Here is a 15,408-nt window from a genome sequence, read left to right on the forward strand (position 1 = left end):
CTAGTGAAAGTTTTTCCTAATATCCAACCTAAACCTCCCCCACTGCAACTTGAGACCATTACTCCTTGTTCTGTCATCAGCTACCACTGAGAACAATCTAGATTCATCCTCTTTGCTGCTTTCAACTACCCTTTCAGGTAGTTGAAAGCAGCTATCAAATCCCCCCTCATTCTTCTCTTCTGCAGACTAAACAATCCCAGTTCCCTCAGCCTCTCCTCATAAGTCATGTGTTCAAGTCCGCTAATCATTTTTGTTGCCCTCCGCTGGACTCTTTCCAATTTTTCCACATCCTTTTTGTAGTGTGGGGCCCAAAACTGGACACAGTACTCCAGATGAGGCCTCACCAATGTCGAATAGAGGAGAATAATCACGTCCCTCAACCTGCTGGCATATACATATACATCCCAAAATGCCATTGGCCTTCTTGGCAACAAGGGCACACTGTTGACTCCTATCCAGCTTCTGATCCACTGTAACCCCAAGGTCCTTTTCTGCAGAACTGCTGCTGAGCCATTCGGTCCCTAGTCTGTAGCGGTGTATGGGATACTTCCTTCCTAAGTGCAAGGCTCTGCACTTGTCCTTGTTGAACCTCATCAGATTTCTTTTGGCCCAATCCTCTAATTTCTCTAGGGGCCTCTGTATCCTATCCCTACCCTCCAGCATATCTACCTCTCCTCCCAAATTTAGTGTCATCTGCAAACTTGTTGAGGGTGCAATCCACACCATCCTCCAGATCATTTGTGAAGATATTGAACAAAACCGGCCAGAGGACCGACCCTTGGGGCACTCCACTTAACACCAGCTGCCACTAGACATGGAGCCATTGATCACTACCCGTTGAGCCCGACTATCTAGCCAACTTTCTATCCACCTTATAGTCCATTCATCCAGCCCACGCTTCTTTAACTTGCTGGCAAGAATACTGTGGGAGACCGTATCAAAAGCTTTGCTAAAGTCAAGGAACAACACGTCCACCGCTTTCCCCTCATCCACAGAGCCAGTTATCTCGTCATAGAAGGCAATTAGATTAGTCAGGCATGACTTGCCCTTGGTGAATCCATGCTGACTGTTCCTGATCACTTTCCTCTTCTCTAAGTGCTTCAGAATTGATTCCTTGAGGACCTGCTCCATGATTTTTCCAGGGACTGAGGTGAGGCTGACTGGCCTGTAGTTCTCCAGATCCTCCTCCTTCCCTTTTTTAAAGATGGGCACTACATTAGCCTTTTTCCAGTCTCCTGGGACTTCCCCAGATAGCTGAGTTTTCAAAGATAATGGCCAATGGCTCTGCAATCACATCTGCCATCTCCTTTAGCACTCTCAGATGCAGCGCATCTGGCCCCATGGACTTGTGCTCGTCCAGTTTTTCTAAATAGTCCCGAACCACTTCTTTCTCCACAGGGGGCTGGTCACCTCCTCCCCATGCTGTGCTGCCCAGTGCAGTAGTCTGGGAGCTGACCATGTTTGTGAAGACAGAGGCAAAAAAAGCATTGAGTACATTATCTTTTTCCACATCCTCTGTCACTAGGTTGCCTCCCTCATTCAGTAAGGGTCCCACACTTTCCTTGACTTTCTTCTTGTTGCCAACATACCTGAAGAAACCCTTCTTGTTACTCTTAACATCTCTTGCTAGCTGCAACTCCAGGTGTGATTTGGCCTTCCTGATTCCACTCCTGCATGCCTGAGCAATATTTTTATACTCTTCCCTGGTCATTTGTCCAATCTTCCACTTGTTGATCAGCAAGGATTTCACTGTTAAGCCAAGCTGGTCGCCTGCCATATTTACTATTCTTTCTACAATCGAGTGACCAGAGAGATTGAAGTGTTCTCCAACTGGTTTTTAAATGTTAAATTCTTGACATCTGAATTGTGTCCATTTATTCTTTTACGTAGAGACTGTCCTGTTTGGCCAATGTACATGGCAGAGGGGCATTGCTGGCACATGATGGCATATATCACATTGGTAGATGTGCAGGTGAACGAGCCTCTGATAGTGTGGCTGATGTGACTAGGCCCTATGATGGTGTCCCCTGAATAGATATGTGGACACAGTTGGCAACGGCCTTTGTTGCAAGGATAGGTTCCTGGGTTAGTGTTTTTGTTGGGTGGTGTGTGGTTGCTGGTGAGTATTTGCTTCAGGTTGGGGGGCTGTCTGTAAGCAAGGACTGGCCTGTCTCCCAAGATCTGTGAGAGTGATGGGTCGTCCTTCAGGATAGTTTGTAGATCCTTGATGATGCACTGGAGAGGTTTGAGTTGGGGGCTGAAGGTGATGGCTAGTGGCATTCTGTTACTTTCTTTGTTGGGCCTGTCCTGTAGTAGGTAACTTCTGGGTACTCTTCTGGCTCTGTCAATCTGTTTCTTCACTTCAGCAGGTGGGTATTGTAGTTGTAAGAACACTTGATAGAGATCTTGTAGGTGTTTGTCTCCATCTGAGGGGTTGGAGCAAATGCGGTTGTATCGTAGAGCTTGGCTGTAGACAATGGATCGTGTGGTGTGGTCTGGTCTGGATGAAAGCTGGAGGCATGTAGATAACTAGAGCGGTCAGTAGGTTTCCAGTGTAGGGTGGTGTTTTAAGTCTTCCATACAGATGATTTACCGTGCCTTTATCTGCCATACAGCAAGTCCTCACTGTGGCTTGATGGTAATTCATTAAAATCCCAGTTAAATGGGTAAATTTTACACTGCACCTTTAAGCCACTCTATCTCAGAGGATTCCAAAGCACTTTGTAAACCTTACACACAGGATACACATGAATTACTCCCTCAGCTACTGAAATGTAAACACCTCCAGTGTAGAATGTGGCTTCTCTTTTAACAGTGAAAGATCCATGCTCTACAAAACACAGTTTAAGACAGGAAGAGAAAAGGAATGCAATTGAATTTGCAAATGGAATGGAGGTAGACATTAGAACTTGGTAAACAGTGGAATCAACACCTTTACTCTGGCAAAAAATGCCAGGAGGATATCCAGTGAAAACAAGTAGTCAATTCAGTTTTAAATTTCATCTGAAAGGTGGAGCCTTCAGCAGGAGAATTGACAAATGGTGTTTAAGGATAAACATTTCAGAAGTGTCCCACTGGGACTCCTAAGTCACTTAAGGTTATGTCTATATAGCAATAAAAAAAACCTATGGCACTGTATCTCCAAGCCCACATGTGTTGGCTCAGGCTGCAGGGTTAAGAACAGCAGTGTAAACGTTCAGGCTCAGACTGGAGCTCTAAGACCCTCCCCCCTTGTATCTCACAGCCGGGGCACCAGCCAAAGCCCAAACATCTACACTGCAATTTTATAGCCCTAAACCAGCTGACCAGGGCCACCCATGAGCCATGCTATGGGTCTTTTATTGTAGCATAGATATACCCTTAGGCACTTTGAAAATTTTACCCTTATCCTTCGCTTATTGTGACTACTTACTTGTCTCATTACCATGCTCATTTTGGTTTCATAGATGACAGACTTAACCAGAGCAAAAAAATGGCATTCAATATAATAACCTATAAAAACTTACCTTTTAAAATACTGGTTGTAAAATATTAATATTGGGAATTATGGTAGCTGTTTTGGTGTAATTGTATATGGTATGGTATGATTCATTAAATACAACAAAAATATTCACTAAAAACAAAAAATTGGCAAAAAAGAAAGTCCCCAAAGCGCCACCAGCTGAACCCTTCATTGAACTCTGCGAGCCCATTGGTAGAACTGTGTGTTCAGCTCATCCTGACATCCCAGTCTGCATCAAAGCCAGGCTGTCATCTTGCTTTCATTAAGAAATCCCCCACAGCTGGTAGCCTTGAGTGACTTTCTGTTCAGGCGATATCTGGGAATTGAAATCAAATCTCAGAAGTGAGGGACCACTTCACTGTGTTCAGGGCAGCATGTTTTCTCAGCATAACATTGTATGACTCTTTAATAAATCTTTGTCTTTCAGTTCTGTGCAAAAAGATCAAACTTTTAACGCACTTTTGTTTTCTCACTCTTACCTCTTTTGCCATTCATTTGACATTGCAATCCTTTTCAATGCAAGTTTTAATGACACGCTTCTGCATTTTCTCTGCTCTTCTGAATTTCAGACTTATCAATGAGTCTCTGAGGGACCAGTTACTAGTTACTATCCAGAAGACTTTTACCTACACTCGAACCCAGGCACAGCACCTCTTCATAATCCTCATGGAGTGCATGAAGAAGAAGGAGCTGGTATGTGAATGGTTTTCTAGATCTGAAATCAGGGACCTGAATGCAGTTCCTCATCATGACTGACATTTTCAAATGTCGCTCAGGGAACTGGGTGTGCAAATCCCCAAGCAGCTTTGAAAAATCTCTCCCCGTGCATTCATTACCCTTTGATTCCTAGAATACTTTCTATTGCTCTCTAGTCTTATTTACTCATCAACTTAGGTGCTGTATTTACATCATGCATTTTATCCGTTGTATGGGCGCTGAAGTGGCTTCTCTGTTTTTGCTTTGTGAATGGTGTTATGCATATTATCTGATGTCCATAATGTGACTGAAAAAAACGACAAGATGAGCCTGCCAATGTCTTTAATAGATCTTAATCAGAAGAGCACTTGTTGGTGCTGTCTTGCCATCCACACCATCTGTACACATTCATGCTGATGAGAGCTCTGTTCCCATTAAGGCAGCAAGCTTGAGCTTTTAGCATTTATTCTTGTTGCAAGTCATAACCAAGCAGCAAAGAATTCATACATTCCGTGCCATATATTTCACGCCATGTGGACGGTAATGGGTAAGAGTAACCTGCAGCAAACAACAAATGGTGCTGGTATTTGGAATCAGTAGCAATGTAGGGCCAATTCCTGCCTTCATTTACACCTGTACAATCCCAATGAAGTCAGTGTCTTTACAGAATGGGCCAAATTATACCCCAACCTTAAACAGTTCACAAAAATGTGTAATGGAAGTGTTGGGTAATCATAAATACAATCACAATAATATTGTGGATGATTTGGTTTGAACGTTACTGATTTAAAGAAGTGACTGTGTTTAAAAATGCACATTCCTAACCCAGCAAATTTGTGTATATTCTACCCCTGGCGGAGCCTAACACAGCTAAAAAGATACCAATGTTACCCCATTTCATGTATCATCAGCCATATAGTTTATTAAATTCCTACCAGTTACACCTGTGCAAACCCACTGAAGAGAAGCACTGCCCAACTGTCAATAAGAGCACAATTTGAAGACATGGGATTGCACAAGGGCCACTACAGGCTTAATTCAGCCTGTAGAACCTTTATTACAGGTGGTGATGTGTGAGAAGGAGAGAACAGAGCTTGATTCTGAGACCCCAGCTTGAGTGTATAGGGCTGTCCCTTAGAAAAATATTTTTACTTATAAACTGAGCACATTTCATATGGAAATCATTGAGAGACCATAAACATTGGACCCCGTAAGACCACTTTTACAAAGTAACTTTTCAGAGTAGAACCACGCTTTAAATACTGGGTAAGTTACTAGCCTAAAAACTGCTAAAAACTTGGACGCAGTGTGGTCTAGTAGATTGAGCACTGGACAGGGACTCAGAGGTCTTGAGCTCTGTTCCCAGCTCTGCCCCAGACCTGTTGGGAAAGTCAGTTTATTGCTCTCTGTCTTGGTTTCTCCATCGTAAAATGGAGCTAAAGATGCTTATCTCCTTTGTAAAGTGCTTTCAGATCTACGGATGGAAAGTGAAATATTAGAACTAGGTATTATTATTAGGCATTTAAATGGACTGCATGTACTAAACTCTATTAGCCTTGATTTTTGACAGGCTGGCTGAACTGAGACTTTCATTTTATAACTCAATCCTTCCTCTAAAATCCATTATAGATTCACATCAGTCCGAATGTATAAATTCCTGCAATTTCAGGTTGCAGACAGTTTGCAATACTTTGCTCAAATCAGCACTTTTGAAAAAGACGGGTACAGTTTGATTTTAAAAAAAAAAAATTATTTTTCTGTAGTTACTAGCAGCTTCATACCCTGCTGAGCCTGCTTATTTCCATTTGAAAGTCCAAGCAGGAGTGCTGCCTATGAATACCCATGTAGCAGTGGTTTGCAATTGTGCTGTATGACGTTTGTGCTTGTCATCTCATCATTACATTATTGTAGATACTGTACATAAGCTACAACCTTGATGATTAAAGTGTCAGTATTCCACAAATACTTGCCCCCCATTCCCTCCTATATATGGTTGCCAAGCATTTACCTGCATGCCAAGCAGAGTTGTCCCATTCCTACAGCAAAACTACAGAGATGCCAACTATAATACACGTAAGTGGAATTGCCAGATCTATCACTGCCTTATTCTGCTGCCCTTTTACTACTGCATCTCCACTTCTGCGAGTAGCACCACTTGCCAATCACTGGCAGAAACAGCTTCCTTAGGAAGACCCAGATCAACTTTGCAGAGCACAAAACCTACAGGCAAGCAGATAATGAAGCTTCTCTGGCAGAAATACTTTAACTCTAACTCGGTGAGGACCAGTTTTTCCCTGTTGGATCAAAACAGAGCTCTCACTGAAAACATCTATTTTTTAGAGGGAACCATTTGACCTAAAAAACAAGCAATACTGCACTCTCACACACACACACACACACACACACCAAAAAGGAGAAAGATCACAAAATGAAACAGAATATCAGTGAAGGAGGAAAAAAAAATAGGTCAGAAGGAAAAGGGAAAGGCAAGGTCAAAGAGAAGAGAAAGAAGAGACAGGAAAGCCCAAGAAAAGGCAGCATAGATGGTATGAGAGAAGCCTGCCATAGAAAGAATGGATATAATGTACAGACAGAGAGTAAAAGAGGAGATTTAACACACACACATTCTGAAGAATGATGTACATTTTATGGTATTTCAATTCCTCCTGTATTTTACAGCAGAAGCAAATTTTTGAGTATCCTTTAACAAGTTTATTTTGTGCATTTTACTATGCCTGTGAGAAATGCAGAGATTAAAAGAATCTTCAAACATGAATTAATATAAGGGAATTAGAATTTTTAAAAAATCCCTTAATCCCGGTCACATTGTTTGATGTTAAGTCGCACAGTTTTTATACTGTTTTCTTTCTCATCAACCTAGCAGGCATGGCTTTTCTTTATCAGTATGGGATAATTCCAGAGGCCAAAAGAGGCTGCTGCGCATAAAGGCTGCCCCATAGAGCCCTGCTGTAGCTAAGGGCTGTCCTAGACCACACGATGGAGAATTAGGCAACGATGTGTTAGGAAAATATCCATCTTTGCATGCCCATGAATACTGGGATACTTCTTTACATCTCTGGGGCCATTTGTAGCACATAACTGCTTAAATCCTGTCTGCAAGCACTATAAAGGTCATCACACACCTCACAACAGTAGAGACATCCCTGGAATTCTTTGGTGCCTAGCCTTCACGCTGTATTCCCCTCAACTCCTGGTTACCCAAATAGCATGAGGGGACAGATAATCAGGAGTTCGGATTATCAAGAGGGCAGGAGCCATTCAGCAGCAGAGTGGCCTACCCTGCAACTGTGGGCTTGTCGTCATAATCCTTGCAGTCCTGGCTGAGGGTCTCTGCTTTGCTCCACTCAAACACTTCCGTGATAACAGGGCTGCAGAGGGCTCCCTCTGCTGCTGCAGGGCTGGTGACACCCGATCCTTGTAGGCACAGAGGGCAGGCTGCAGTCCTGGTGGGGCAGAGCAGAGACCCCCTCTCCTCCAGCCAGGGCTCTGTTCTGCCCTGCTGGGACCATAGGGCTAGGGTCTCGCTGGCCCTGCATCATAGAGCTCTCTGCAGCACTGCTGTCATGGCCCCACTTGCTCACTCCTGTGACAGTGCAGCTGCAGAGGGCTCCCTGCCATGCTGCAGGATGGCCTCCCCTGCGGTTGGAGGCTAGTCCTCCACCGCCTCCTCGTCTCTGCTCTATTATCTGAACCTCTGCATTAGCCAAATCCGCTGCAGTGGGCATGTATCTCATGCTGAGAGACAAGGAAGGGATTCAGTAATGAGGAGGTTCAGATAATAGGGTTTCAGGTAAATGGGAATATACTGTACTCAGTATTAATACATAGATAAATGAGATTAGCAGGAACCCTGAGAACAGCCAGATAGAAAATATGCATAACACATACATAGAAGGAATAAGAAAAGGGGCTACTCCATTACTGTGATACTCAGTGTACCCTTCAGACACTTGTATGTGGCGTTTGTTGGTATGCTAAGAACTTCTCTAGCTCTGCCTAGCCTCATGCAAGTCTAGAGTCTCTCAACACTCCTATTGAGGCATCTGTCATAATAGAGAGCAGCCTACTGAGTTTTTGAAATCCTCCTAACTAATGTACATACATCACCAAATTCTCACTCCCCACCCCTTGCTTATATTATAATAATACTTTTATTACAGTTTATATTATAATAATACTAGTGTGCATTTACAGAAGAGTGGGCATGAACCAGCGTTCTGGATCCAAATTCACAATTCAATCTTAATTCTAGTAAAAATGATGGAATCTAAATACTCAGGACTTTGGGAAGGTTCAGATTCAGATCTGGATTTCATACCCTCAAGTATTCAGATCCTGGGTTTTGATAAGACCAAACAGACCATTACAGAGCTAACTATGAAGTTTGGATTCAGGCACTAAATCTGGGATTTTTGCTCAGATCCAATTCTGATTCCCATCACAGATTTCCTTACAGCTATATATACCTATGCCACCTCTGAAATGCTGCAACTGCCTCTCTGGCATGGGAGACAGTTGGAGGCAGGGAGACAGTTGGCACACAGAGAGATGTTATGATCTTGATTTCAAAACATTGCCATAGTCACTATAAAACTATACATAACATGCAGTCAAATGCAGTGTAAACAAACTGGAGAAAAATAGATTAACTTTTGTGTCTAATCTTTCAGTTATAGTAATCTAGGGTGTTGCTTTTAACAACGATAGGTTTAAAAAATCTTCAGACAAAATTTTGATTTTTAAGTTAATGACTTCCTTTTAAGACTCTCAGTGTGTCGCACTTTTGCAGAATAATATTGACAGAGGTGTTGAATGACTTCAACAATATAGTCCCTTGAGTGGGTGGAGACCTCACCAACCTTGCACAGCCAGCTTTCTCCCCTGCTGCTCCCCATTTCCACATATGCTTAAGACAAAACATTGCCTGATAAACTGATTTTAGGTTGGTACTCAAATATTTGTCCAGAACAAACAGCAGGAAGCTATAAGGGCTTGTCCCTTTCAGTGGAGCTCACAAGTAGCATAAACAGATCAGTTCCTTTTTTTCACCATTTTTCACTAGGCTAGATGATGTGATGCTTTCTCAGGATGTCCAGGACTAAGAGTCCTCTTGTTACTCCCATGCCTCCAGCCAGAGAGAGACTTGCTAGTGCTTAACTAGGTGCTAGCTCCCCAACACTGCCAGTCTGTTAGCTACCCAAGAGATCTCATCTGGGCAAGGATAGCCCTCACTTTGTGTTGCAGGTTAACAGCAGGTTCACCTCAGTCTCAGACCCCTTTTGGAGTTTCCCTCTGATATCCAGCCCCTGTTACTGGCTACTGAGAGAAGTACCATGTTTGCCATCCCAAATGGCACAGTGTACATAGCAACTTGTTTGATTTAACTGAGGATCAGCTCTTGTATAACATCGCAGCTCTGAGATATATTTACAGTGAAATCAGTCATGAGTGTATTATCAAAGGGTAAGATTTAAGAGAGAATGTGTAAGGACAATAATGGAAATAGAAAGGTTATGTATAAAACAAAAACATAACACACTTTCTAGAAACCAAACTTAACATTAACAGGCTAAGCAACAATCTAGAAGCTGTCCGTTCTCACCCAAAGCCTTCCTGCAGCATTTCCAGCCAAGGCTCGTTGGGATCGCATTTTCAAGAATGTAATCACACTGCCTGATTATGTCCCCAAGTGCCAGATAAAGAAGTGTCCTTTTGCCTTCTCCTTACATATCCCCAAATCCACTTTGTGTCCCTGGAGTCAGGATGACTCTCGATTTATGCTCTGGTGTGGTAACTTCATATGGAAATATGGGGCTTCTATTGTGTTGGCTTATGATGCTTAATTTACATTTGAACTGAGGCAGACTGACAAAAATACATCCTTTGTCTGTCAGCAACCTGTTTGTCAACCCTGCCTGGAGTCACACTTCAGGAACATATTTTCTTTATAGGTTTTTACATGATATCTGTACATACATTTCACAACAATATTTATAATCATTGTGATGCTGGCTTTCATTTAACAGCTTACATGATATTCTTTATGGATAAACACTATGAAAGCAGTGGACTAGGCAGTGAGATTCTCAGGCCTGTCAGACGTTACTATTACAGACCAGGGAACTCCCTTGCCACTGGGCATTGAGAGGTTCTTAAGGTCATAGATGCACTTTGTGTTTGCTGAATTCATAAGGAGCAAACGGTAGGGCTCTGAAGAGGCTCATTTCAGTATAGTGAGCATGCAAGCAAACAGACACACAAATGGGCACAGGCAGGAATATATGCTGTAGCACTGAGAAAGTCACAGACACAGCTGAAGTACAGATGGAGAGAGACAATAGAAAAAAAGAAAAACAAACAAGCTTCTGCCATTTAAACCCACCAAAAACAAAAAAAAAATGTTTCACTTTCAAAAGCCTGTCTTTTCCAATGCATATGCTCTTAAAAAAAACAAAACTGTATTAACAGGAGAATAGTTCAGTCTCAGCAAAAGTTTCCTAACCCCACAGGGAATGAGACTTTCACTTTGGCTGTTTTGCACTACACTTCTAACCAGACGCCTCTGCTGCCTTATGCACTCAGAATGTGCCATTACAAAATGAGTGATTACATGTGCAATTACATGTTCATTTGGTAATAAGTAATTTCATTTACCGAGGACATGCTTGGGAGCAGAGTGATCTATTTAAATGTGTACATGCACTTTCAAAGTGGAGAACAAATTTTACTTTTCTGATCTGCAGGTTTTGTTGAACTGGAAGCTTAGGTGAGCGTGACTCCATGTACCAGAGCATTTTCAGAAGTGCGATTAAATTGCACTAGTGTAGAATAAAAGTATAATAAAGTGGCTGGAAATATTTTCTAGAAATTCAGCAACTACACACTTAGCATGAAATCTGAAAAATCCAGCTCTGGGGTTCCCAAAGCATTGCAATAAGGAGAGTTGACCAGAGCAGGGTCTGAAAATAGTGATACAGTCTGAGTGCCAAAAAGCACCATTAGCCAGTAATCTTCTAACTTTTTATGACTCTATGTCAAGTAGATAAGGTCAGACACTTTTCTTAATGACTGTTAGTCAACTCCTTCGCAAGGTTTTTCTAGGATAGATTTTGTCACAAAACTATTTAGTTAAGTTTGTAAAGCAGTTTGAGGATTTACCTAATCCTATTCTGTTGAAGTCAGGGGGAGTTTTTCCATTGATTTAAATGGCAACAGGCTTTGGCCCATAGAGCACAATTGGCCTGGTCCCGTGCCTATTGAAACCAACACAAAAAGAGTCCCACTGACTTCAGTGGGCCTTGGATTGGGCCCTCTATGCTGAAATATAGGCATACAGGGTAGGTCTCCACTGCAATATAAACCCGGCTTTTGAATTCAGGCTCAAGCCTAATCTCCCTTCATCTACACACAAATGCCACTAACCCAGAGCTCAGACCCAGGATCCCAAGGGGTGGAGGGTTTGAGCCTGAGTCAAACTGGGACCCAAAGTTCAAGTCCTATTGCTTTGCAGTATAGACGCTGCCCCACTGGACTCGTGCTCCGGGAGTCCACAATTCCACAGTCTGACTTTCTTTGTCCTCTGGACAGTCAAGTTTTCCTACCCTGCACCATGAACAAAGGGCTAGAACAGCCATATTATGGAAGGGGGCTAGGAAACTTAGGATATGGGTGGTTGGACTCAAGCCCCCATAATGCAGTGCAGATGCTGGAGCCCAGGCTGGGACCCAGGGTTCAACAATTCTTAATGTAGAGCTACAAATAAGCATAGATGCTCAAACCCTAGGTTAACAAATCCAGGGTCTGCAAACTCAAATTCTACTAGCTCTAAGCTTACATTGCAGTGTAGACATACCCACAGATCCTGTGGCGACAAGTAACATAGAAATGCACGCACATGAATGCTGGTAAAGGTTAAATGTTATTACTACTACCAAGGACATTTTATGGCTGACGTAAAACCCCTGAGTATTTCAAGTGGCATTTTTTAAAATGCTGACAGTGCCTTAGCTGAGTGAATGGCACCACTGTAATATTACTCCATTATAAAAAGAGTTCATGTAAGGAAGAAATTATAGATAGTGGATGCAAGCCAGTGCCTACTAAGAAGAAACTGACTTGTGAATCGCAGGAGTGCGTTTCCAAGTTAAGGAGCCACAGGATAAGATTTAATTAGTCTCTTGCCAAAGGGAAACAAGAGAATCCCATCTCTATTTGACATCCATGAATAATGAAATTTTTTTTCTCCTCTTGCCTGTCATGTTTTCATTTACTTTAGTGGTAACCGCTGTGCTACTATAATAAAGACTGGAGCTAGGTTGCCATTATAATCCCCCTTATTTTCATTGTGTATAATCTGACAATAAAAGTTCATTCCAAACTGACACTTGGCACACAAGGTGGTTGTGCCATTTGTTCTTCTAACATTAACAAATCAGTGCATCATGCTGGAAATACCCAGGCACAATGAGCTGAGTTCAGAACAGAGGTTCACTCTGTACTGTGATTTTACTGGCTGTTTGTTGGCTTTTCTCTCAACCGGAGATGGATCCAAACTTTTCCAAAACTCAGAAATGTAAAGATTTAGAGTACTGGTCTCTTGTTGTAAAATTCACATTCATACCCAGATCCAAATTTTTCTACAGATCCAGGATTTAGGTGCAGCCCATCTGTTATTTACATAACTCAGATGCCAGTGAGTGATGTAGCTCATTCTTTTCTATTCAGACCATGGAAAAGATCTAATTTATTTCCTTCATAATTGTTGCATGAATGGAGACCTTTGGGGATCTTTGGAGATTTCCATTTTGTCAGACCAAGAAGGAAATCTTTCTTGGTAGGATAGATTACGCAATGAAACAGTACAAGCTATGATGCAGGTAGCCACCATCATGGAAAAGCTGAGGGAGTATCGAATGAGATAGTTGAGTCATTTGAGACAATGAAATGTGGGATCTGTTTCAGATAAAACAAGAGCTAATAGTGATGGGACAAGAAGACCCAGAAAGACGATAGATGGAAATAAAGAAGGCTGTTGTCATCTTGGAAAACATACTTAAGAAAGAACATTTGGAGATGAAGTGCCTCCCTCTGGCACTTTCCCCAAAGGTTGAAATATATATTTAGTTACAGTTGTTTTAAAAAAAAATCAGATTTCAAAAACAAGTTAATGAATAAATTATCTCAGCTAAAATTCTTGATAGCTGATGGCATTTTTTTGTACTGGAGCAGAAAGAGGAGGTACCATATTTATGAACTGTAAAATCTGATTTTCGGGAGGATTATGGCGGCTCCATTGAGCATATAATTTGGCAATGAAGATCTGAAGAAGGAAAGCAGCTATTCTAGGCAGCTAGTAGTTTACTGGTTGCTAGAACAACTGGCCTTTAGTCCATCAAAACATTCTGTGAGATTTCTAACATGAAATTAATTGATTCTGAATTAATTTTCTGCGTCTAATGTGAGGGAACTAATCTGTGAGGTGATGAGCACTGCAACTCCCATTAACTTTAATGCAAGTTGAGGATGCTCAGCACTTTGCAGAAATTAGATCTTAGGTACAGGCATGTAGCTAAATCTATCCCCATTCAAGGAAACACTGAAGCATGTGCCCAAGTCCCACTGATTTCAATGAGATTTATTGCCTGTTCCTGCTGCCTGTACTCACATAAGCAGGTTTTCTTTACACCAGTTGCCATACTGATTTCACTATTCTAATAAGTAAGGACTACCTGTGTAAATAAGGGGTGCAGGATCTGACTAATAGTGGTTTTCAATATGTTTTATTTCCTGCCAGTCTTATTTGGTTCTTTTTTCTCCTGGAGACATACTTATTTTACTTGTTCAAAATTGTAGGCTAGTTGTAGGTCTGGGCCTGTTTTCATTAAAATCAATTTGGCTGTGCCATAGACGTCAATGAGGGCAGAATTAGAATACTAGGTCTTTAAGAAACAGTTTGTTGCAATTTTAGTTATTTTCATTTAATAAATTCCGATAAGTTTTGTGAGTGAAACTATGTGCATTGAAAAAAGAAAAAAGCAGCCATTCAATTTGCAAGGTAATCACTGTATTTTTATTACAGCAGTTGCTTGGCAACTTGAAAAAAGGGAGAGGGGAGAGAGATTCCTATGTGCAAAAGGTACAAGAATGTCAACCTGCAGTATATGTTAGGGTATGAAATTATGATGGTCTCATGAACCTCTGTTACCCCATCCCATTACTGCTGCCCCACTATTAATATTTAAAGACCAATAACAGATACTCCTTGTTAACTCAAGAAATTTTGAAGTGCTAAGTAAAATCTCTGACCCATTAATTACATTCAGTATGTCCCTTTCGTTTTATCTGATATGCATTGCTCATACATTTAGTTCAAATGATGTTAGCTCATAAGTGGTTTTGATCTAGTAGAAACCATGTTCTTTTTTCCCCCACATACTCTGTGACAAAAATTACAATTGAGAAAATTAAACTAAACAGTTTCTGTTGCCACTTAAAGTACAGATTTGCTAATACACCCTATTTCTCTTGAGCATTAGCAAACATTTCAGGAGAGACCATTTTCTATTATTTATCTTGTTTATCTGAACTTCAATAATGAAAACTTAGGAAAACTGCTACTGTGTGTGGGTAGGGGGGAATGTTTTACATGAGGTGATGCAGAAACTGGCCAGTTATTGAAATTATAGATCTGGGAGAGTTTGGGACATTGTTGAGTTAATATAATGTGTGTTCATTGTTTATATATGTGCCCAGGCCTTTTATGGGTGCATCTTAAATAAATAATTATTCCAGACACCTTCTCTTTACCTCTTCCAGCTCCCTCATAAAAACCCAACACTTCAAGCAATCCCTTCTTCTCCTTTCCTCTACTTATCAGTAATCCTCTCATCCTCACCATTTCTGTCCTGATCTGTTTTCCTCTGTTTGTCTTTCGTATGTAGACTATAAGATCTTTAGGGCAGGTAATATCTCTTATCTATAGCCCAGAGAGACTGCTGCACCTGCACAAAGCCCTATTGTTTACTACTTTTTATTTGTATTGCAATAGCATCTAGGAGACCTAATCATGGACCAGCTCCTGTTAAACTAGGCATTGTGCAAGCACTTTAGGCAGGGCTGTGCATGGACATAGCAGTCTATTCCCATGCTGTGTGCTGCAGGAGTGAGTCCAGTGCTTGTAAAGTGCAATA

At 41.5% G+C, this 15,408-nt stretch overlaps 1 protein-coding gene across 5 annotated transcripts in view; it reads left to right on the forward strand.

The window, feature by feature from the left end:
* Nucleotides 1-15,408, forward strand: part of TRPM3 (transient receptor potential cation channel subfamily M member 3) — a 636,037-nt gene that overhangs the window by 503,834 nt on the left and 116,795 nt on the right. For all 5 annotated transcript variants that reach the window (XM_073345156.1, XM_073345160.1, XM_073345157.1 and 2 more), the window contains exon 8: nucleotides 4,072-4,195. In XM_073345156.1, coding sequence (XP_073201257.1) covers nucleotides 4,072-4,195 — 124 coding nt within the window. The remainder of the gene's footprint in view (nucleotides 1-4,071; nucleotides 4,196-15,408) is intronic.

Source organism: Lepidochelys kempii, chromosome 5 (assembly GCF_965140265.1).
Source record: "Lepidochelys kempii isolate rLepKem1 chromosome 5, rLepKem1.hap2, whole genome shotgun sequence".
Taxonomy (NCBI): domain Eukaryota; kingdom Metazoa; phylum Chordata; order Testudines; family Cheloniidae; genus Lepidochelys; species Lepidochelys kempii.